The 24,723-nt window shown below is 37.6% G+C and overlaps 1 protein-coding gene across 2 annotated transcripts in view; it reads right to left on the bottom strand.

Moving 5' to 3' along the window:
* Positions 1-24,723, bottom strand: part of MAP3K5 (mitogen-activated protein kinase kinase kinase 5) — a 277,002-nt gene that overhangs the window by 41,300 nt on the left and 210,979 nt on the right. For both annotated transcript variants that reach the window (XM_007520044.2, XM_060190392.1), the window contains 8 exons: positions 22,935-23,062; positions 21,920-22,056; positions 20,585-20,690; positions 12,287-12,444; positions 9,061-9,238; positions 8,297-8,317; positions 5,301-5,478; positions 4,315-4,483 (listed from right to left, as the gene is read on the bottom strand). In XM_007520044.2, the coding sequence (XP_007520106.1) occupies positions 4,315-4,483; positions 5,301-5,478; positions 8,297-8,317; positions 9,061-9,238; positions 12,287-12,444; positions 20,585-20,690; positions 21,920-22,056; positions 22,935-23,062 (1,075 nt within the window). The remainder of the gene's footprint in view (positions 1-4,314; positions 4,484-5,300; positions 5,479-8,296; positions 8,318-9,060; positions 9,239-12,286; positions 12,445-20,584; positions 20,691-21,919; positions 22,057-22,934; positions 23,063-24,723) is intronic.

The raw sequence follows: 24,723 nt of genomic DNA, 5'->3' as shown, positions 1-24,723 counted from the left end.
TATGGTGGTTATCATTGAGAGGGTGGGGACACAGAACTTTGGTGGTATGTGCAGTGTGAAACTATAGTCTACAGTCTTACAATCCTATAAACCACTATTAATCACAAATTAAAAATGACTTGCGGTTTGAGCCCCCGGCTCCCCACCTGCAGGCAGGTCACTTCACAGGCGGTGAAGTAGGTCTGCAGGTGTCTATATTTCTCTCCCCCTCTCTGTCATCACCTCCTCTCTCCATTTCTCTCTGTCCTATTCAACAACAACATCAATAACAACAACAGTAACTACAACAATAAAACAACAAGTGCAACAAAAGGGAATAAATAAAAATGACTTGCAAAAATATACCCTTTATAAATATATATATATATGTATATATATATATATATATGTATGTATTTGAACAATATGGTTCCTTCTTCCTCATAAATAACCAGACTTGGAGAGGAAGGGGCATCTAGCCCAATGTTAGTCAATAGTCATGACATAATCAGATATACAAAGCTTTGCCCAAACATGGACAGGCTGAGACAATAAGATTCTTGCCTGCCAAAATTTGAATCAAGAATGAAGGAGAGATTTAGGCAATCAGCCACAGGATTGCAAGCTTAAATTCTGCCCAGAGAGATCTAGAGCTCATAATATAGGGGTAAAGGCACTTACTCTTTTCTTTTCTTTCTTTCTTTCTTTCTTTCTTTTTTTTTTTGGCTCATACACTTTATTTTTGAAATTGTGTATTTTATTGGGGAGCTAGGTTTACAGTGCAGTTGTTGACACATGGGTACAGTTTCTCATCTCCCTATGAAAGGTGTATGCAGAACATTCTCACCCCTGGCTTAGGTAATTTTCTATAATCATGCACCTGATCCCAAGGCCTTTTCTAGCCCCTCTTTTCCCCAGAGAAGGTATTTCCTTTTACAAGAATTGAAGCAGAAGCAATGAAATTGAGGATGACAATTGCTAGGAAGAAAAGTAAACAGAAAAAGCAAGATACGATCAAGAGGACAACATCAACTAAGTCTGAGAAAAGACACACAAACTCATGGAACCTTAAGTTCTTTAGAAGCACACTCAAATTTCAGTCTCTGTGATTCTAGGCTATGTACTATGATTAGAACTTGTTGAAATGCCATTTGCCTCATTATTCTTTGCATCTACCTACAGCAGGTTTGAATACTACCTTGAAAAGGAACAGTCTCAAATGCCAGAATCCAGAAGGCTGAAATTTTCAAAAAGTCCAAAATACCAGTCACCATACACAAGGACCAGGGATCAAGCCCCAAGTCTCTATCTACAGAGCAGAGGCTTCATGAGTGGTGAAATAGTGCTGCAGGTACTTCTCTCTCTCTCTCTCTCTTTCCGCCTTTCTTCTTGGTTTTTCTCTGTTTCTATCCAATAAATAAATAAATAATTTAAAAATTCAGATGATGATGTTCTAAAAACTTTCATTTTCATGGGTACGGGAATATATGGACCAGCTAAGAAAGGTAGAGTTTAATTGTTCATACTTGGGTGCTTTGGATTTGCTGGGAGAGAGGTCTCTGAAGCTGTTCCTTTTCACAAAAGCCCCAGGAGTTACTTTCTATAAGGAAACACCAAGGTAAAAGAGGAGAGTTGAGAAGTTCCTTTTCAGTGATGCTACAAAAATGGAACATCACTTCATGGCAAATGCTGGATGATCACTGGAATTTCCAAAGAATATGCTACATTTAAGATTGGCAGACCACAGGCATTTTCCAAATACGAATGCAATGAATGTCCCCATCCTCAATTTCTCTCTCGCTCTCAAAAAAAAAAAAAAAAAAATTCACTCTTGCTCAAAAGTGCAAGAAATATCTCTGAAAATATTTTATGATATTCTCTCTTCCAGCATTCTCTTTGCAGGATTTGCATATTTCAAGGTTGTGGTCTTTGAAATTTCAAACTTAATTGTTTTGACCTAGAGAATGTGGGCTTTGGAGATTAAGTCTTTTAGGATTCTGATCAATGCTGACTACAAGTTTCCAGTATAACAGCTGATCTTAAACCATCTGCTCCTTATAACCAGAAGGGATTCACTTTAAACTTCATCTCTGAAACCATTTTATATCTATCAACAAGGAAATCAGGTACTGGAACACTGAGTTATTTTACATACTACAATATAAAAATATTTAAACAAACTCAGTAGTCAGGCGGTAGCACAGCGGGTTAAGTGTAGCGGGGTAAGTGCAGGTGGCGCAAAGCACAAGATCCCAGTTCAAGACCCCGGCTCCCCACCTGCAGGGAGTCGCTTCACAGGCAGTGAAGCAGGTCTACAGATGTCTGTCTTTCTCTCCCCCTCTCTGTCTTCCCCTCCTCTCTCCATTTCTCTCTGTCCTATCCAACAACAACATCATTAACAACAACAATAACTACAACAATAATAACCACAACAATAAAACAATAAGGGTAACAAAAGGGAATAAATGATAAAAAATCTTAAAAAATAAGCAAATTCATGGTTGGGTTTTTTGTTGTTTAGACTTTGAGCAAATAATACTGTTTCCTTAAAGGAAACAGAGTAGGATATTATTTATGCTCATTTAATGTTAAGAAACAATGGGACTATTATGCTAATTTCTATCTCATACTGTAAATTTTGTTATTGCATCCTTAAAGTTAAATTTCTCAAATGGGTTATGAAAATTACAAGTTCTAGTATTCTATTAAAATCAAAGAGAAATGCATCATCAAATTCTTTCTCTTTGATATGTTTTCATTTGAGAGTTCCTTCCCATGTTTATAGTTTCATGAGAAAAAATATTGAAAAGCTTCAAAGCTTTCATTAAGGGAATATTTTAAGATTAATCTGGGAACAATTATGAACTTTGTTTTTTACATTTTTTTATTTTCCCTTTTTTGTTGCCCTTTTTTATTGTTGCAGTTATTGTTATTGTTATTGATGTCTTTGTTGTTGGATAGGACAGAGAGAAATGGAGAGAGGAGGGGAAGACAGAGAGGAGGAAAGAAAGATAGACACCTGCAGACCTGCTTCAATGCTTGTGAAGTGACTCCCCTGCAGGTGGAGAGCTGGAGGCTAAAACTGGGATCCTTATGCCAGTCCTTGTGCTTTGCGCCATGTGCGCTTAACCCACTGTGCTACCACCCAACTCCCTTGTTTCTTTTCTTACCATAAACTAAATTACACCCAAAGTAAGGCTTCACAGGCAGTATCATAATAACATGAAAATAGATTCAAGAGAAAATATGAGTTATTCAGAATTTGGAAGCTTGTCTTAGTAAGAATTCAGTTATATGTTTACTAGTATTTTAAAGGCAAACCTCTTCTATATTATCTTTGTTTTTACAACAGAAAAACATGTTGCTTCCGAGGCTTGGTGTAAGTTTGCACACTCCTATCTTACAGATGAATGTTGTCTACTCTGGGAAATTTTTTTCTGTCCAGAGTATTTCACTTACATACTCATTTTTCTATTCTAAATTTTGTCTCCATGTACATTCATTAATACCCTTCATAAGTCTTAGGTATCAGTTGAGCTGATTTAGCAACAGAAGGTAACATCTGACCATATAACCTTTGCTAACTATTTATAGTACATATTTTTCTCCAAAAGAGCTACTTCTTCTTTATCTCTACATTTTACTAAAAATGACAGGTAGGGTTGGGGAAATATCACAATGATTTATGCAACAGACTTTCATGCCAGAGGCTCAGAAGTCCCAGGTTAAATTTCCAGCACTACTGCAAGTCAGAACTAAGTAATGCTATGGTATATAAAAATAAAAAGGATACATAGATTTTAGGAGAATGATACAGATTTAAAGACTTGTTGGTTGATTTGTAGGGCTGATCAACATCTATATTTTGGCTTAATTATAAAGAGTAGGCTTAAATGTAAAGCTATACCTAGAAATATGTGATACAATGAAGTCATTCCTATGTGATGATAGAAAAATTAAAGATATTGGGGCCGGGTGGTGGCACACCTGGTTGAGTGTACATGTAACAATGCAGAAGGACCCAGGTTTGAGCCCTCGGTCCCCAACTGCAGGGGGTGAGCTTTGCAAGTGGTGAAGCAGGGCTGCAGGTGTGTCTCTGTCTTCCTCTCAACCCCCCATTTCCCTCTCAATTTCTCTCTGTATCTATTGGATTAAATAAATAAATAAATAAATAGCAGTTTCTGCATTAGAACTATCCTCTACCCACCTCCTCAGAGTTTCATCATGAACTCTATGGATTCCTCATACCTTTAGGTCACCTGTGACATTTCTAAGTGGTTATGACAGCTAGAACATACTAGTTCTGTGAAGTGAAGTATCTGTGAGAGGTTTTACCTGAGCCAAAGATTCCATTAAGTTTCTCACAACTTTATCTTGATCTTCTGTCAGGATCCTGTGAAGTGTGGCCCGTCTTTCACTGTCCTTTCTCAACATAAAAAATCCAGAATCTTTTTCTTCAGGAGAAGGAGGGGCACTGTGATCTTCAAAATTTTCATCTGGAATGCTATAAGAATTTTTATGACACAACTTTCGATTTCCTCTAGAAAATGACATGTAACATAGAATTGTCCCTTGAAACATACAGGCCCACTCATGCACAAATTTTCTTATAAATAAATGTGTGATATACAATTAACAGGATCCAGACAAGCAGTACAACAATGTAACTGTCTTTTATAGTCCTTACGATTTGCTTTTTTTTAATGTCTTTATTGGAGAATTAATGTTTTACATTCGACAGTAAATACAATAGTTGTACATGCATAACATTTCCCAGTTTTCCATATAACAATACAACCCCCACTAGGTCCTCTGTCATCCTTTTTGGATCTATATTCTCCCACCCACCCACCCCAGAATCTTTTACTTTGGTGTACTACGCCAAATGATTTGCTTTTTTAAAAATAAAAATTGTTATTCTTTATATTTATTTATAATGAGATAAAATGGGAATGGGGCGGAAAAGAGACATGACTACAGCACTGCTCAGCTCTGGCATAAGGTAGTGTTTGGGATTAAGCCTGTAGCCTCTGGGTTCTTAGGCATGCAGGTTTTGTGTTCTAACAGGCTGAGCTATGTCCTCAGTCCTTTATGATTTTACTTATTTTTCTCTAGCTTACAATATTACAAGAATACACTATAAAACGCGTATAACAAAACAGGTGTCAACTGACTATGTTACTGGTAAGGCTTTTTTGGAGGGGGTGTCAAAAGTTACTATGTGGATTTTTTTTTTTACTACACTGGTTTGGTGCCCTTAACTTCTGTATATTTCAACAGTTAATTGTAGTTACTTTGTCCCAAATAAGTCAGGTCTTTACCCCAAAAAGAGTGTCCGTATTCCTTTGACATCTTTTTCTCCACAGGATTTGGCTCTTGTTTTGAAAGAGAAAGGGTCAACCTTTAACTCTGTGTCAGGAGAAACTGAGCCGTACTCGCTGCTACTGCTCGTGTCCTCTACCAGGACAGGTACAGGCAAGGAAATGCTCCTCAGATACTCTGTTCATCAGGAGAAGGGAAAAGAGAATTAATAGTTTTCCTTCATTCCTTCCCTCTTTCCCTCCCCCCTCCCTTCTTTCTTCCTTATTTTTTGTCTTTACCAGAGCACAACTCAGCTCATGCTATTATTCATGGTGCCAATGAACAACCTGGGGCCTTTTAGCATGTAGGTCTTGTCCACTACCACTGCACAGTGTCCTTGGCTCAATGTTTTCAAAAACTTACATAGATGGAAATATATCTTGAAAGCAATGCTATATACTCATCCTTCCAATAAACAGCAAACTAAGCTACATCAGAAACTGGTCCTGAGATCATCGTGGCTTCTGTACTGCTTGTGTCCACATAAACCACTGACCCAGAAAGGTCCTTCCAAGCCCTCAGGGAACGAAATGGGGAAAGAAGCACCAGGACTGGTGGGTCCAGGGCTCTGAATGTGGACTAAACTTAAGGAAGGTCATTTATGTGTCTCAAATCTGCCATCTATAAAACAAAGGATCAGCTTCATGATTTTTAAAAGTTCTATTTCTTAAAGGTTTACACTCACAGAGAGAAGGGCTAAAAGTCACTTGAGTTGATAATAGTATTTATTGAGTTTGACCAATTGGATCTCAATAGTGGCCTTGACCAGAGCTGATTGATGACACCTAGACACAGTCTTGGGTAGACACTAGATTGGTGGAATAAAGTGGTGGAGAAGATCTGGAGACACTGTGCTTCTAGACCAGAAGCTGAGATGAGGAGATTAAAATAGGGGATGTTATCCAGTGAGGTAATAGGTAGTATCACAGGAAAGATTTGTTTATCAGAGAAAACACAAAAGCATTAATATATGGCAATTACCAGGAGAACTGAAAGTTAACAAAGTCAAGAGGTGTGGGATCCAGAAATTTAGGGAGAGGGAGTTGATTGATCATTTATAGGGCAATGAATGTTCTATTTTAAAGGAGGGAACAAATGGGTATAAAAGAAGTTTTCCTTAAGCCATTTTTATTAAAAATATTTTATTTATTTCTCCCTCCTTTCTTCCCCCCCTCCAGGGTTACTGCTGGGGCTTATAGGAATTCATTGCTCCTGGTGGCCATTTTTCTCCATTTTATTGGATAGAACACAGAGAAATTGAGAGAGGAGGGGGACTTATTCCCCTCTACTCTGTGATTTTTCTCTAACTTTTTATCATATTTATTTATTGGATAGAGATATCCAGAAATTGAGAGGGTTTGGGGAGGGAGAGAGGGTGAGAGGGAGAGAGAAAGAGATACCTGCAGCACTGCTTCACCACTTGCAAAGTTTTTCCCCTACAGGTGGGGATAGGGGCTCAAACCTGGGTTCTTGTGCATGGCAACATGTGCCCTCAACCAGGTATACCACCACCTAGCCCCTTGAATTTTTCTTAATTATCTTTATTTATTTATTGAATAGAGACAGCCAGAAATCAAGAGGGAAGGGTGGGATAGAGAGAAAGGGAGACAGACAGACACCTGCAGCACTGCTTCATCACTTGTGAAGCTTTCCCCCTGCAGGTGGGGACCGGGAACTTGAACCTGGGTCCTTGTGCATTGTATCATGTGTGTTCAACCAGGTGTGCCACCACCCAGCCCCACCCCTGTAATTTTTCCATATGTTACTAAATTATACTATGGTGTAATTGATTTTTGCTCTTCTCTCTTTCTTTCTCACTTGCTCCCTTTCTCCATGACTGTAAAGTTGAGTTCACACAGTTTAAATATGTGCATGGAAGGAATGCACTTCCTGCAACAATAAATAGCCCATATGGAAGGGATTAAACCTACCATGGACTGAGTGTCTGGGCATGGCTCCAAATTCTTTCGGTATATATATATTCTTCTGAGAACCAAATATATAAGGCAAGTATTGTTGCTAGCATAAAATTTCAAATAAAACAAGTAAATGGTTTTGTGTTATATATATTTAGAAAGTGGCTCTCTTGAGGCTAGAACTGACTTCTGTTTAACTCCAAAGCCAGTGTCCATTTTATGGATACCTTATAATAAAAACAGGCTAGTTAATAAGACTATAGAGCAATCTATCTTGTGAGCATGAAATTACTGCTTTCCAGAGTCTAGGTTGCCTATAGAAAAAGGAGGAAAGGGAGAGCGGTGGGTTTTTCTCCCCTTTTGCATCCTCCCTGCCTTTGAGAATTAAGGGGAAAAAATAGGCTACAGTCAAGAAACACCAATTATTAGGTCTCTTTTATGATCTGACTATGAGGTGCCTGATTAATATGAAGAATCCTGTTCTTGACCTGTGGCATAACATATAGCAAGCTCACAATGAATGTTCAGCTCCTTCCTCTATTTGATTAACAACTCACCCCCCCTCAGAAAAATCCCAAACCATGGTCACTTATTTAATATTCTTTGAATTTTCCTAGAGAAATTTTACCTTTCCAGTTTTGATCTGCAATTGCTAATAATGAAAAGGAAAAATATGGCTATCTCTGATCAAATAAAACCAGAGAAAATATACCCCCCCAAAAAAAGACAGAGGAAGGTATATGGCATTGAAATCTCCCACAAGAAATCCATTAGATGACCAATGGGTCTTAAATAAAAAAAAAAAAAAAACATAGACTCCACTAAAATGAAATATTTCACTAGAGTCACAATCTTGCATTTAGGGAGGAATCATTTTTAAGACCCCTACATGAAAGAGAAATGTGAGAAGTTTATGAAGAAATGAGCTCAACCAGGGTTGAAGTCATATACATCCTTACTACCCGAAGGCCATTGGAAAAGAGTTTTTCACATGATATATCAATCTGCTGCTCAATTAGGCAAAATAAAAATAAACTTACCATTTGATCCAGCTGAAAGAACTGTGGGAGGAAAAGCAAACAACAGCATAAGTACATGTTGGGCTTGTCAAGTTGAGAAGTAAACACAAAGTGAATGCTTGAAATGATAACATTTTCATCTCCAAATATTCAGTCTGCTCATCCTCAACCTATAACAACTCCAAAAATGTCAAGAACAAATGGATCATTTATTTACTTAGATTTTCTTTCTGCAATGAGTTATGGAAATAAATACAAAAGACAATTTATATTTTGATGCTTCTGTTTTATATATAACTGTCAATCTTATTTTTTTTTCTTGGGGGAGAGATTAATCAGAAAAACATTTTCTAAGGACAGCAAGTATTTTCTACTGCATAAAATATAAGGAACATATTATCTAGAGGGCATAGATGTTTAACAGCTCTGTAATGGTCCTGAAAGCTTATTCATGGCAATTTAGAGTTTCAGCTGGGCAAACGCTAGAAGAAGAAGAGTTTCAGCTCTAAATAGCTACATTTCATCCATTTTTACCCCATAACATTTTCTATCAGCAGCAGTAGGATGATATAAGATGCAAGTATGCTAACTACCAAACTACAGAATGTGAAATTCATGCCAGCACAGCTTCCTGGGACTAACACAGAATGTCTGTGGACACTGTACCTGTGTTTATAGTGAACCCAGTGATATCTATATACAGATTAGCTTACTTCTGGAAAACTCATCTCAAAATTTAGGATTTAGTGTCTCTATTGCATATTCTCTTCAATGTAATCACATACCTGAAAGTTTAGGTTGTGTCTTTTTCTTTCTGCTTGAAACTTTTAAGAATTCATCAATAAGTAAGTCATTAGCACAGGCTCTTTTGTCAGGGTCTGGTTCAAAACATTTCAATATAAATGCCTTTGCCTCTGCTGACATGGACTCTGGAATCTCCGGATGGACTTTAAACATTCCCACCTAAGACACAACACAATGTGAATTCTAAGTCACCACTCCAGGCTGCATAGCATAGTTCCCAGAGGAACTTTAGCACAGTTCCACAGTTTTACAGTTTTAGTTTACAGTATATGCTAAAGAACAGTTCCACAGTTCTTTAGCATATACTGTAAACACAAGACCTTTGTCAAAGTGAGATGTAGGTTATGGAATGTGTCCACTGTGAGTTGATAACTTAATCAATGACAACAGGGTTATTATCTTAAAACAGAAGACACCACTTTTCAGTAGTAATCCATTTCTCAAAGCTCTAGAACACATGAGTATCTTGACATGCTCACAAACGCACGCACGCACACACTCGCATGCACACACCTACACACACACATATTCTAAAACCATTGGTTTGCTCACATAGCTATTTATCAGGAGTGTTTGTTTATTTACTTATTTATTTACATATTTATTTATTAGCTAAAGACAGAAATTGAGAGAGGAGGGGGAAATAGAGAGGGAGAGAGACACCTGTAGCCCTGCTTCACCACTTGTGAAGCTTTCCCCTTACAGGTGGGGACCAGGGGCTTGAACCTGGATTCTTGTGCATATAACATGAGCACTTAATCAGGTGCACCACTGCCTGCCCCCAGGAATGTTTATTATTATTATTATTTTACCATTAGTACATCTCATCAAATCCCTCCAACAACTTGGCTGGTTAAGTATTATCCTTGTTACTGGAGTAAGAAAAATAAGACTCACAGGGATGAGGTTACACAGTAATAAGGCAGACTTGAGATTTGAAGATTTGTTTGAGTTAAAGCCTGCATGCCCTCTTATGCCATGACTAATGAATATTTTTTTCTGTTCCAAAATCACTTGCATTTAAAATTAAATAAATAATACCTTGTATAACAAATATAATTTCTTGCTACTGTCATTCTAAAGCTTTTTCAATAGTGTTTCTGTACTTAAGGCAGAGAATGTTCTATTATTACATAACATAAAGTTATTACTATAGAGAATAACATACAATTATTTATAATAGTTATATAGCTTTTATTCTGTGTCAGATATTGTTCCTTATATATACTATTTCATATTCCTCAAACATTTATACCTATTTTTACAGATGAAGAATTGAGGCAATGTGTTCAAGGTCATTATATAACTTTGACTATTCTGTAGCTTAGATTCAAGTATTATAAATTAGTGCCAGAGTTTATGCTATCTCATCTAAAGCATATGATATAATTATCTCTGAAATACCCATTAACAGTTTAACATTCCACAGTGAAGCGCTAGGTATTGGTCTGAAAACTTAAAAGACTGGTCAAAAGAAAATCATCCATACATGCCAAGGCAGCTCTCTTGGTGGCCCTCATTTTTTTTCTTTCAATATGGTTATACAGCTCATTTATGCACTGGGTTATTCACAAATGGAACAAGTGCTAGAAGCACAGGTCAGTGGCAGGGAAATAAATAGCAAATTATCGTAAAATGTCCTCTTCTGGGGGGGGGGGGCAGCTCAGTGGCAGCGCACCTGCCTCATCCGTATTCTAGTCCCAACACCATATGAAGGCAACAAAAATAAACTGAACAGAACTCCACTGGTGACAGCGCTTTTCCCTCACTCTTGTCTCCATCTTTCTCACAAGCAAGTAAAATGTAAAAACTAGGCATTGGCGGTGGCTCAGCATTAGAGCACATTCATGAGAGTGAATTCCATCTCTCACTGCCTTAAAAAATGTTCTGTCTTACAGAATAACAGACAGAAACCTTAGCTCTTGGCAAATAAATTCTCATTTTAAAACTTTCCTCTGGCTTAGTACTGTGGCAACGAGACTGAAAGGCTCAGCTTAGTCCCTAGATTTTAAAGCTATGGTCCTTTAGGTCCCTCAAGTTTATTCTTTTTTTGTTGTTGTTGTCTTTTTGCCTTCAGGGTTATTGCTAGGGCTCAGTGCCTGCACCATGAATCCACTGCTCCTGGAGGCAATTTAATTTTTTCCCCCTTTTGTTGCCCTTGTTGTTTAACATTGTTGTGATTATTATTGTTGTTGTTATTGATGTCATTGTTATTGGCTAGGACAGAGAGAAATGGAGAGAGGAGGGGGAGACAGAGAGGAGAGAAAGACAGACACCTGCAGACCTGCTTCACCGCTTGTGAAGTGACCCCCCCACAGGTGGGGAGCCAGGGGCTCAAACCGACATTCTTACACTGGTCCTTGCTCTTTGAGTCATGTGTGCTTAACCTGTTGTGCTACCATTGGATCCCCAAGTTTATTTTCATATCAGGTGCTCTCTATTTTTGGAGACAGCACTATTTCTCACTCCCAAAGAGTTAATAGTAGGCAAATTAAAAGCTCAAATGAATGGGAACTAAGATTGATGTACTTCAAATAGTAATTATAGTTTTTATAATTGGATCTTGAAAACTATTATCATCAAGAAGTAAAGGTAAGGGGACCAGACCTGGTGCAACTGGTTAAGTGCACACACTATAGTGCACAAGGACCTTAGTTCAAGCCCCTGGTCCACACCTGCAGGGGGAAAGCTTCATGAGTGGTGAAGTGGAGCTGTAGGTGTCTCTGTCTCTCTCACTCTCTATCTCTCCCTCCCCTCTCAATTTCTCTCTGTCTCTATCCAATAATAAATACATATTCAATAATAAAAAAGAAGTAAAGGTAAGTATTGTTTTGATTTAATAACAGATGGATTAAAATGTTTATGTATTTCTCTGTAGAAGATTTTCAGACTCTTTCCCAAAAAGTTTAAATTACCTTCCATATTGTCATGTATTATTTATACTGTACTGTTACCATGTGATCAAAAGAGATTACACTGAATTTCACTTTAAAGCTGGAAAAAAACAAAAACTGAGCCACAGAAAAATACTCAATTGAGGCACAGACACTGATGCTAAGAAGCATAAATTTTCTTGAACTTTCTATAAACTTTCAGATTATGTTTACTCAAGCTCCAAAAATCTGACATACACACATAGAATATCCAGTAGCTATGAAAAGCTTTATTGGTTCATTTTAAAGACATTAAAGATAGATGAAATGTGACCTTAAACATAGCTGCCTGTGGCTCTCCCAATTCATAAAAGGGTGGTTTTCCTGTGGCCATTTCAATAATTGTGCAACCCAAGGACCAAATATCTGCTGCTTTCCCATAGCCTCGTGGTCCTTTATCTATTATTTCTGGTGCCATATACTGAAGGGTACCTGAAAATAATGAAAGCACAGTTTCACATTTAAAAAGGGAAATACAAATACAAATTGAATGACAGTTTCAATTTCTCAAATAAGACAACTTAAAAGAAATCACGATTGAAGTCTTAACATCCCATCCCCCAGCCCACTTCCATTCCAGATTTTTCACTGCTCTTAATAAGAATACAGACAGCAACTCTTGAGGTGGCACACTGGCTAGAGTGCTGGACTGAAAAACATGATATCCTGAGTTCAATCCCTGGCACTGTATGCGCCACTATGATACTCTGGTTCATTCTCATTTTCTCTTATGTTAATATGTAAATAGGTAACTGAAACTAAAAATAAAGTACAAATAGCAATTTTTATAATGAATTTGATGTAACATAAAGTTGTTCACTAATATTATCTTATGAATAGATAATGATTATTATCTTATGAATAGATTCTTATTTTTAAAATATTTTTATTTATTTATGATGGAGACATAGAGAAACTGAGAAGGAAGGGGGGAGACAGAGAAGGAGAGAGAAAGAGAGACACCTGCAACACTGCTTCACGTAGGTGGGGACCAGATGCTTGAACCTGACTCTTGATGCACTATTCTAGATAAGTAGATATTATATATTATAATTTAGTTGTCAATTGGAACCTCCTAAAAACTTCTAAAGTTGATCTTTGAGAACAGTAGAGAATATGTCAACACACATTTTCAAGTGAATGAAACACCTATTAAGTATGCGTACATTATGTATTGTGTAATATACCCTAGGAAAAGCCTAGGTCACTAACCCATTTCCTTAGACCGATATTTCTCAATTTCTAGTTCTTTTGCTTTCACTTTTATTTCTTTATCATGAAACACAAAGATTTAAATACCACTGTTAAAAATTATAAATAACTGTTGCTGGTATGTGGTTCCTGGTATAATAATTTAACAGGTCATGATCCATGAGTATAACCATCAAACACAAGGTGAAAAAGAATAAAATGAAAAATATAAAGGATTTAAAAGGTGGCATGGAATCACACAGGTTTTGAATGAAATGATAAAAGCACAGTACTAAGTAGGAAGCTGAGAAGTACTGTTTCTCCTTCTGGTGTGATACTAGATTGTGGGAGAATGTCCAGAATAGATATCTCAGTATGCCAGGCTTGTACTGGCTACAGGATTGCACAGTCCGTGGACTGTTTACTTTGAATGGCCAGCAAAGAGCTGTAACTCCTCAAATATGCCTAGATGCCAATGGAGCCAAATCTCTGGAAGCCGTATCTCCAAGCCAGAGCCCATTGATAGCTGTTATGAATTAGGGGGTGACATAATTTGCTAACCATTGTAGTCATAACATTTTCTGAGATCCCTTCCTAGGAGAGACCTGAGTGCTAGTCAGAGGAGACTTCTAACTTTATCTCCCCTTATCTGTGGCGCCACCCCATGCAGATTTTGCCCTCTATTTACTCTCCTTATCAAACTATTCTCTTGATTTAAAATGTCTTAAAATTTCTTTGACTGATCTTGAAACAAACTATTGAAAGGCAGGGGACTCAATGGGTGGGATGTCACTACTTACCCTTCAACTTCAGGAGAGGAAGTTGGTGTAAGCCACACTTGGCTCTAAAGACCAAGTTAGAGTCTCAACTAATTATTCATTGATCTTGTGTTGGAGACTGCCAATCAGCCCACACAAAACAAACACTAAAATTGCAATTGTCATATTGGCTTAAAGGAGAGACTAGATTCACACTTCTTATATCCCTTGGGTTGATTGCTCAAAGCCCAGCAATGAGTTAAGAGTTCGAGACCCTGGCTACCCACCTGTAGGGGAGTCGCTTCACAGGCAGTTAAGCAGGTCTGCAGTTTTCTATCTTTCTCTCCCCCTCTCTGTCTTTCTCTCCTCTCTCCATTTCTCTCTGTCCTATCTAACAACGATGGCATCAATAACAACCACAATAATAACTACAGCCACACACACAAAAAAAAAAAAACAAGGGCAACAAAAGGGAAAACAAATACATATATAAAAATTTTTTTTAAAAGAATGTGAACAGAAACAGATTACTACCACATTTCCTGCATTTGATATACAAATGATATAATCAGAACCTATCCAAGATGCCATACTGAATTATTTTGTATCCCAAGGCATTTACCAAAGAGCTACTTCAGTCTGTTTTATAACAGACATTTTGATGAATACAAGCAACACCTTTGATAAATACTTCATTTGTGACTTATAAGCAAAAATTCCTCTGATTTATATGAAATCCATTACCAAAGGTTAGAAATGGGTTACTGTTCATACAGGTAAAGAAAAATCTATTATTTATGTCCAGTGCTGTCATCTTGTCTGGTCGCTCCTCCAGGCCTCATCTTTACATGGCCATAGTTCATATTCATGTTCACATACATATCTATTCCCCACTTAAACTGGCAACACTATTGGAGGAAAGGATTCTACCTGGTCAGTTATAAAGTAATTGCAACCTCAAATCACCTACCCTTCCTAGGGAACATAATTTCGCTTCATTAATGGCTTCCACCAAATTGAAAATTTTAACAATTTAAATAATTTTTTTTTTTTAGAAAATAAATGTTGAAATCTTCCATTCTTGTTTGTTGTTTCTAAAAAATTAATAAGAGAATGCAAGCTGGACTAATATCTGCATAGGAACTGGTATTGATCACAACTATAGTGGCTGAATGGGGTGGCACACATCTGTTGCTTCAGCTGCTTGGGAAGTGAATCTGGAGGGTCACTTGAACCTAAGAGTTCTGGACTGTGGTGCACACTATGCTGACCAAGTGTCTGCACTAAATTTGGCATCAGTATGATGATATCTGGAAAGTGGGGGACCAGCAGTTTACTTAGAAGACGTGAGAAGTCTTCTAAGTAAATCACACATATGGCAGTAAATCACACATATTACAATGTGCAAGGACTAGGCTTCAATTCCTCAGTGCTCTCCTGCAGCTACCTATTTCTATCTCTCCTTCTCTATCTCTCCCTCCCCTCTCAATTTCTCTGTCTGTAGCTTAAATAAATACATCAATAAAGAGAAGGGGTGGATTGCTTGGTGGCAGCACACTCAGTGAAGCACACATCACCATACTCAAGGACCTGGGTTCAGGCCCCTGATCACCATATGAGCACAGTATTTATGAAGTGTGGGAGACGTAAAGCAGTGCTATAGGTGTCTATCTTTCTCTCTCCCTCACTAGTTCCCCACCCCCTTAATTTCTGTCTGTCCCATTAAATAAAAGCAAGGGAAAAAAGGGTAAAAGGAAATAGCCATGTAGGCTCCTAGCCCCAGCATTAACACAGGTGACAATAAAATCAACAAACAAACCAAATATGAATCAGCCTAGGATGGAAAGCTGTAGTGGATTTCTAAAGAGTTGGCAATTAAAGTAACATCTCTTTTTAAAAAAACATTTATTTATTTATTTATTTATTTTTACAACCAGGGTTATCACTGGGACTTGGTGCCTACACATCCCCACTGCTCCTGGTGACGTGTGTGTGTGTGTGTGAGTGTGTGTGTGTGTGTGTGTGTGTGTGTAGGTGCAAGAGTGAAAAAAATAAAGAGAGAAAGAAAGAAAGAAAGAAAGGAAGAGAAATAGAGTATGAGATAGAAAGATAGGGAGAGAGAGAAGCAGAGAGGAGAAATGCCTAGAGCACTGTGTTTACTCTGTGAAGTTTCCCCCCTGCATGTAGGGACTGGTGCTAGAATCCAAGTCCTTGTGTAAGGATGAGTGTGCTCTACCAGTGTGCCACCACCAGCCCATTAAGTAATATCTTAATAATAAAATATGCAATGTCTTTATTCACCTATTTCAAAAGAACACTATCTACAAGTTGTGTTCAATTACTCACCATAAATAAACCAAGGGGAAGGGGTAAGCTCAATTATGTGTTCATGTATGATCTTCTCTATACCATAAACACACACTTAATATTTTATAAGAAGAGATTTACAAGGGGTCAGGTGGTGGCGCACCCAGCTAAATGCACACATTATCAAGTGCAAGAACCCAGGTTTGACCCCCTCTCCCCAGCTGCAGGAGGTGTGCTTCATAGGTGGGGAAGCAGGTCTGTCGGTGCTTATTTTTCTCTCCTTCTATATCCTAATCCTCTCTCAATTTCTCTGTTCTATCTATCTAACACACACACACACAAAAGAAAGAAAGAAAGAAAAAGAAAGAAAGAAAGAAAGAAAGGAAGAAAGAAAAGATGGCTGCTGGCAATGGTGGATTCGTAGTGCCAGCACCAAGTCCCAGTGATAATCCTCGGGGCAAAAAAAAAGTATATGAAAGAGATTTACAGAGCTGAATAATGAAGATGCAAATCAATCACACCAGTAACCTAAGGAAAATAACTATCACAAGTTACCAAGTGATTAGGACTAAGTTTATGATGTTATAAAAGGATCATTCTGTGAGGCCAGGGAGGAGGCTTAGCAGTAAAGTGTGTGCCTTGCATGCATGAACTTCTGGGTTCTATCCTTGGTACTGCATAATGGAGCAGTTTGTTCAGATCCCTCTCAGAGACAATAAAAATAAAAAAGGTGACTCTGACTATAAACTCAAGTATACACAGTAGGGGCAAGACTTGCAGGAGGGAGAACAAATTGAGACAATGCTTGTGAGAAATGAGGGTGGTAGCAATGGAGGTACTGAAGAGTTGATCCCATATTGAACACATTTTGAAAGTAGAGCTAGTGGGTTTCTTGATGGATCAAGTTAAATATAAAAAGAGATAGGAATCATGAATCACTCTGATTTTTGGAGGGTGGGCACACCAGATGCATCGAGGTCAAGTGTGAGTAACATAAGTTGGAAAGAAAAAATAGTTTGTGGTCTGGGAGGTGGCGCAGTGGATAAAGCATTGGACTCTCAATCATGAGGTCCCGAGTTCAATCTCCAGCAGCACGTGTACCAGAGTGATGTCTGGTTCTTTATCTTTCTTCCTATCTTTCTCATTAATAAAAAAATTCTTAAAAAAAAGTTCTACTTGGCAAGTTAGGCCTAGTTTGAATCATAATACTGTTACCTATTAGTTTTGTAAACATAAACAAGCTATTTAATTCCTTTAAACCTTAATTTTCTCACCATTAACTGAGATAATGATACCTAGAGACTAGGGTTAATTAATGAATTTAAATGAGATAACATGTTAAACACTTAACATAGGTATATAGCACTCCATAAGAGGCGGTTGCTATGGAATGAATTCAGAAATTTGGCATTTGCTACCCTGACAAAAAGCATTTTAAAAGGTACTAAGTGAATCTGGACAACCGTAGCCTCTATACCTGGACCTCTCCAGGCCAAAGACAGAACCTGAATCCTAGCTGCTGGAAAAAAATGTCAACAGAGAAGATTCCTATCTTCACAAGAGGTAATGAGTTCTGATATAGAAAATATGTCTCAGCTGGGGGTATGGATCTACCTGCCAATGCCCACGTCCAGTGGAGAAGCAATTACAGAAGCCAGACTTTCCATCTTCTGTATTCCATAAAGAATTATGGTTCAGGCGTTAGGCGGTGGTGCAGCGGGTTAAGTGTGGCACAAAGTGGAAGGACTGGTGTAAGGATCCCAGTTCAAGCCCCTGGCTCCCCAACTGCAGGGGGGGTCGCTTCACAAGTGGTGAAGCAGGTCTGTAGGTGTCTCTCTGTCTTCCCCATCTCTCTTGATTTCTCTCTGTCCTATCCAGTAACAACATCAATGATAACAACAACAACAAGAACAAGGGCAACAAAATGGGAGGGGATGGCCTCTAGGAGCAGTGGATTCATGGTGCAGGCACTGAGCCCCAGTAATAACCCTGGAGGCAAAAAAAAAAAAAAAGAATTAATGGTCCATACTCCCAGAGGGGTGAAATGTTAGGGGGAAGATAACCTAGGGGGAGATGGCTCTGCATCCCAATTCTACTGAGACCTGGAATGTTTGTGAATATAAGTGAATAAAAATCAGTCTCTTGATATTCCTGCTTACTCTTTTTTTCATCTTTTTTTAAAACATTATTTATTTCCTTTTTGTTGCCCTTGTTGTTTTTATTGTTGTTGTAGTTATTGCTGTTGTTATTGATGATGTCATTGTTGGATAGGACAGAGAGAAATGGAGAGAGGAGGGGGAGAGAAAGACAGACACCTGCAGACCTGCTTCACTGCTTGTGAAGCGACTCCCCTGCAGGTGGGGAGCCAGGGGCTCCAACCAGAATCCTTATGCTGGTCATTGTGCTTTGCGCCACGTGCGTTTAACCAATTGCACTACAGCCCAACTCCCTCCTGCTTACTCTTGATGTCTATGCCTAGATAATTCTCTGAGTACAACACCCATGCTGTTGGTTAAATCTTTTTTAGCACTAACATTGTGTTAGACTGCAATTGATGGTGGCCAGATTATGAGATGCTTGTAAAGGTCTTATATTTCTTAGGTGCTATTTCAGTGAGTTTTATCATTTACAAACTGTTGCGATTCCCAGTTGTGATGTTCCTTCTCTCTCAGTTCTCTCATCTGCAAAAGAGAGATACAGCCACCTATCTCACAAGATTCAGAAATTAAGCCAGGATACTTGGCTATTTTATGTTAGATAAAACCCTATCCCCTTTTTTTTTTTTTTTTTAATAAATTTTTTAATATTTATTTTTATTTATTTATTCCCTTTTGTTGCCCTTGTTGTTTTATTGTTGTAGTTATTATTGTTGTCATTGCCCTTTTTTTTTTAAAAAAAAAAAAAAAACCAAATTAATCTCAACCTCTGATAAATAAAAACAAGAATTAAACTCCTCATGAAAACCAGTAAGATGGAACAGTAACAATATCACTTTCTCTATAAAGAGTCTCTGAAACTCAGATTCTTGCCAGGTTACTTTTCCCGAAATCACATTGTCTCCACCCTCCCAGAACTTTGCTTTAAAGGCAGCCCAGTGGCTGGATTGCTTAATTTCTCAGACAAACTTTCTCCACACCCTGCTTTTGAGGTGATGAGTCACTTCCTCTTTCTGAATTGAAAGCCTACCAATTATTTATGTTGTGAGTAGGGGAATGCACCACAGGGAGTAAATAGGTTAGGAAAGAGGAAAATCATAGTCCAAATGGGAAGTGATTAAAGTATGAGTAAGAATCACAGAGGTTGAACTAAATAAATGTATATAAAAAAAGAAAGCTTGCTAATGTTAGAAAGATAATAGGTAATAGAGAGGAGATGGACTTGTATCTCTTCCTGCATGCCTCTTCAACGAAGAACCTGTCAACTTTAAGTACATGTTTCTAGTTCACATGTAGCTCAGAGTCAAAGGTAAAATGTTCTCTCTATGTATATATGTATATATTCTCTTACTATACACTGCCATAGGACTACAACTGCAGGCAATGTGGCAGACAGCAGAAACTAATCTGTAGGTTTCCAGGTAGGCAACATGCTATCTGCCCTTTTATTCCAACTCTTATTTTCTCACTTGTGGGGAGAGGATATTTTTCTCTCATAAGATTTATCTATTAGTGATAGAGGTAGAGGAGAAAGAGAGAGTGAGAGAGAAGCAGAAAAGCACACATGCAGTACTGGGGATCAAGCTCAGGATGTCACACTTCTAAATCAAAATGCTATATCCACTAAATCACCTTCAAACCCCTGGCTCCCCACCTGCAGGGGAGTCGCTTCACAGGTGGTGAAGCAGGTCTGTAGATGTCTGTCTTTCTCTTCCCTTCTCTGTCTTCCCCTCCTCTCTCCATTTCTCTCTGTCCTATCTAACAACGACAACATCAATAACAACAACAACAACTACAGCAACAATAAAAAACAACAAGGGCAACAAAAAAGGGAAAATAAATAAATATTTTTTAAAAAGATTATAGTAGTTGTAGGGTAACCTGGGAAGAGAAGTGACATGAAAAGAAAAACAAAGACATAGTATAAGATTAAAAAAATGTCAGTAGCATTAAGTACAAGATCAAAAAGTCATAGAAATATAAAATGAGGAAAAATCCAGATGAAATCCTTTATAACATTTTTCCAGAGAGCATTAAAAGGTACCAACAACATTAAATGTATGTGAGAACACAGACTAAACTTATCTCTCACACTATGCTCAAGCATAGCAATTATTAATTTAATTACAGACAGTCTGTATCATTGTTGCATAAACATACCTGTAAAAGTTTCAGTACATGGGTTTATGCCAGCAAGCCTCTTTGATGTCCCGAAGTCTGAGATCTTGAGAACACCGCTATAGGTATTAATCAACACATTGTCACCCTAGGATTTTAATAAATAAAATGTTATCTTTCTTCTAATACTATTTGTTACTAGCTTGAAAATCCAGTAAGAACACATAAGGATGCTAATTCTGTAAATCTCTTTACTAATTGTTAATGTCAGTGTGAATTTTTGTTTACATATTGTCACTTTACAATCTACTACTCAGGTTGTAAGGTAGAACATGGTTTTAAATCAGAACTTGTAGGTTACAGATAGTAGAATGTGTGACAGGTTTGTTAAGTTCAATTATGATGCTCACAACTTTCCAGTCACAACACATTCTGTCTTTGTTATTTTACTTCTTTTCCTGAAACAGTCTGGGACAGTACAAGTAAGTGGACATTCAGGCTGGCTTCTTGCAATAGACAGGCTTTGATAAGAAATTTGTTTCTTATGAATTGTTTTCTTTTAAAGAAAACCTAGTAAGTTAACTAATTTTAGTTGTGACAAATATATGTGTAATACTTTTAAGAAGAGGGAACTTTTTTTTTCTTTCATTTTTGCCATCCATTCACTGATTCCTCAATAAATATTTACTACAGGCAAAGATACAAAAATTAGTCAGTCAATAAATTCCACAGCAGCAGGAAGCATAACTTCCTGTTCACCTTTGTTTGTTGTGCCACCCACCCCACAGAGCAACTAAATTAGTGCCAGATTATGAGAACTCAGTATTTGTTGATTGAATTGTGAGGTGTTTATTCCTTGGTTTGAAGAGCTAGGACATGAATAGTATTAGCAAATTCAGCAGAGTGATACATTTCTAAAGTTTATTTATTCGCCATGCTTAATACTTGTAAATAGGTAAATATGGATTATAAAAAACATGAGGTAAATAGGTAAATATGGATTATAAAAAACAGGAGTAGATAGCATAATGGTTTGCTAAGTGACTCTCATGCCTGAGGCACCAAACTAAACTCCCAGGTTCAATCCCCTGCACCACCATAAGCCAGAGCTGAGCAGTGCTCTAGCAAAACAAACAAACATGTCCATGTACCACTGTGATAACTAAAGTTATTGTGATGAAAATTGCAGTCTATCCAAATATTGAATCATTATTTTGCATACCCAAAGCTAATATGTTATATGTTAACTATACCTCAATAATGTATTACATGAAAAAATTAACTGATCAACTAATATCTATAACACAGTATGATTTTGGTAAATAAAACAACTATTAACTGGGTAACTTTTGGAAAATAAATTCTAGTGTATCCTACCTTTATATCCCTGTGAACTATCTGATTGTCATGAAGGTACTTTAATCCTTCCAGTATTTGCTTGGTATAGAATCCGATTGTTTGCTCATTGTCTTTCAATGGGCCCCACTTGGAACGAAGAAGAGCAGAAAGACTTCCTGTAACATAGGGAGAAATAAGGCAAAACTTTCTCCTAATGAGTTATTTAAAGCACACTAATAATATAGCATGAATTTAAGGTAATATTTGTGATCCAGGAATTGTACTAGTATCTTGGGGCCAAATATGAATAGGAAAGTATGTATCCCTGCTCTGGAGGTCATTGTCAAATACAGTCAAGTAAAAGATCCAGGTTCAAGTTATACTGGAAGAAGCTATGGTGCTATGGTATATTTCTCCTTCTTTGTCTCTCTTTCTAATGGAAAAAAATCAGCTTAGTAGTTGTGACTCCCCAGTGACAACAACAACCACCACCAAGATTTAAAAATATAAATTAAAAGTTCACTCACTGGTTCACTTTAATCTAAGTCACTGAAATTGATGCTGAAGGGAAACAGAATATGAGACCCCTTTCCTTGGCCCAGTAAACATTTGTTTGCCAAACACATAAACTTTCATTCTTCCCATGAATAACATACCCTCTGAATTTCTAGACCCCCTATTTACTTCTCCTGAGTCCAGAATGACATATGCTACCACTTCCCCTAGCCTTTTTTTCCCCAACCATCTTTGAGATCATTCTTTCTTACGTAGATTCCCCACAAACACATTGTTCTGTTTATCTTCTTGTTAATCAGTACGATATAAATTTTCTTATTTGACAAGCAATTCTGAGAAGAGGGACAGAGGGAAATTTCTCCTTTCAGAGAATATTAAAGTGGTTCTGATATTTATTAAGATTACTTATTGTTTCCTAACAAGCTACATGTTTAATTTTTTAAGTTAGGCAAATTAGGACCTATAAATATCATTAAAGTTTACTTATTTTCAAGGTCATAGAAATTTATACTTTTAAAGAAAGAAAAACCCTTCTTACCTCCTGGAACTTGTTCCATGAAAATTTTAATGAAACCATTTTCACTGAAAGAGCCCAGATACTGGACAATATTTTTATGCTTCAGATGCTTATGCAATGCTATTTCTTCATGTAGGGGCTGGGAATATCTAAAAGACATGCAAATGTCGATGAGCTAATTATGTATCCAGACTTTAGTTTATAATTTCAAGCAATACAAATTGAAAATGTCAGCTTAAAATGTCATATGACCAATATGCAAAACAAAATTATGACCATTTAAGGTTTTTATTTGAAGCCCTGGTATGGCATGAAGTGAAATGTATTAGATACTATTCTGATTTTTTTAAAAAAAAATTTAACTTATCTTTGTTTATTGGATAGAGACAGCCAGAAATCTAGAGAGAAGGGGGTGATAAATAGGAAGAGAGACAGAGACTCCTGCAATACTGCTTCACTTCTTGCAAAGCTTTGCCCCTGTGGGTGGGGACTGGGGACTCAAACCCAGGTCCTTGCACATGTAACATGCGTTCTCGACCAGGTGTGTCACTACCAAGCCCTCTTTTGAAACTTTTTTATTTGATTAATTTATTTTTGGATAGCGACAGAAATTGAGAGGGAAGGGGGAGATAGGGAGAGAAAAAGAGACACCTGCAGCATTGCTTTCATCACATGTGGTGAAGGACCAGGGTGGGGCTAGGGGTGCTTAGGGGGGTGGTAGATTGAATCCAGGTCCTTGTGCATGGTAACATGTGCGCTCAACTGGGTACACCATCACCTAGTCCCTCTGATCCTTTTCTATATATTAATTCAGTCCTCACAAAAGCCTCATGAGAAGATAAATAGTAAGATATTCATTGTATAGATGAGAAAATTGATTTCACAAAGATTGACTTCCCCAGAATGAGGAACTGACTGACTGCCACAAAAATAAGATCAAAGGCAATACAGCCATTGTGACTTTGGGGTCTCAAAACTAAAACAGGACGTAGGTAGGGACAAAGTGAATTTATCACATCTAGTATCCAGGACAAAACAGGATGTAATGGAGCCACCTCGGGCATACCTCTGCTCCCACCCAAATTACAATCCTTCCTGCATACAAACCTTCACTTAATTACCTTCCCTCTTTTTTTTTTTTTAAATGATTTATTCCCTTTTGTTGCCCTTGTTGTTTTATTATTGTTGTAGTTATTATTGTTGTTGTTACTGATGTTGTTGTTACTGATGTCGTTGTTGTTGGATAGGACAGAAAGAAATGGAGAGAGGAAGGGAAGACAGAGAGGAGGAGAGAAAGACAGACACCTGCAGACCTGCTTCACCTGTGAAGCGACTCCCCTGCAGGTGGGGAGCGGGGGTGGGGGGAGAGGTAGGCTGGACCCAGGATCCTACCTTCCCTCTTTTATGCAGGTATGAACTTTTCTAGTCTGTAAGAGAGGATACCAGTCTTTGGGTCCCTCTCAAGTTTTATTTCAATAAATCTGCCTTGGCTCTCAGAGATACATTGTCACTCTGTCTCTCTTTTCCTCTACATCTTGACCCTCAGGACTTTTTTTTTCTACCAGAGATAATGACCAATTTTGTGAAAATCACTAATCCAGCAAGTGACAGAGATATTTAGTAAGTGACAGAGATAACATTTGAACCCAGGAACAATATAGCTTACTGTCCATAATAACATGACTTTCTAGTCCACAGATTTTAGAATATAACTTCACTACTCCAGAGACTCTTACTTAGAAAGCAAAAAATGCAAATAACTTTATTGTTCATTTTAAAACTAACTGAAAGTTCCATTAACTCTGCAATA

Source organism: Erinaceus europaeus, chromosome 4, assembly GCF_950295315.1.
Source record: "Erinaceus europaeus chromosome 4, mEriEur2.1, whole genome shotgun sequence".
NCBI classification, from domain to species: domain Eukaryota; kingdom Metazoa; phylum Chordata; class Mammalia; order Eulipotyphla; family Erinaceidae; genus Erinaceus; species Erinaceus europaeus.
Note: the sequence above shows the minus strand (reverse complement) of the source record. Positions and strands in the feature narration are given on the sequence as shown.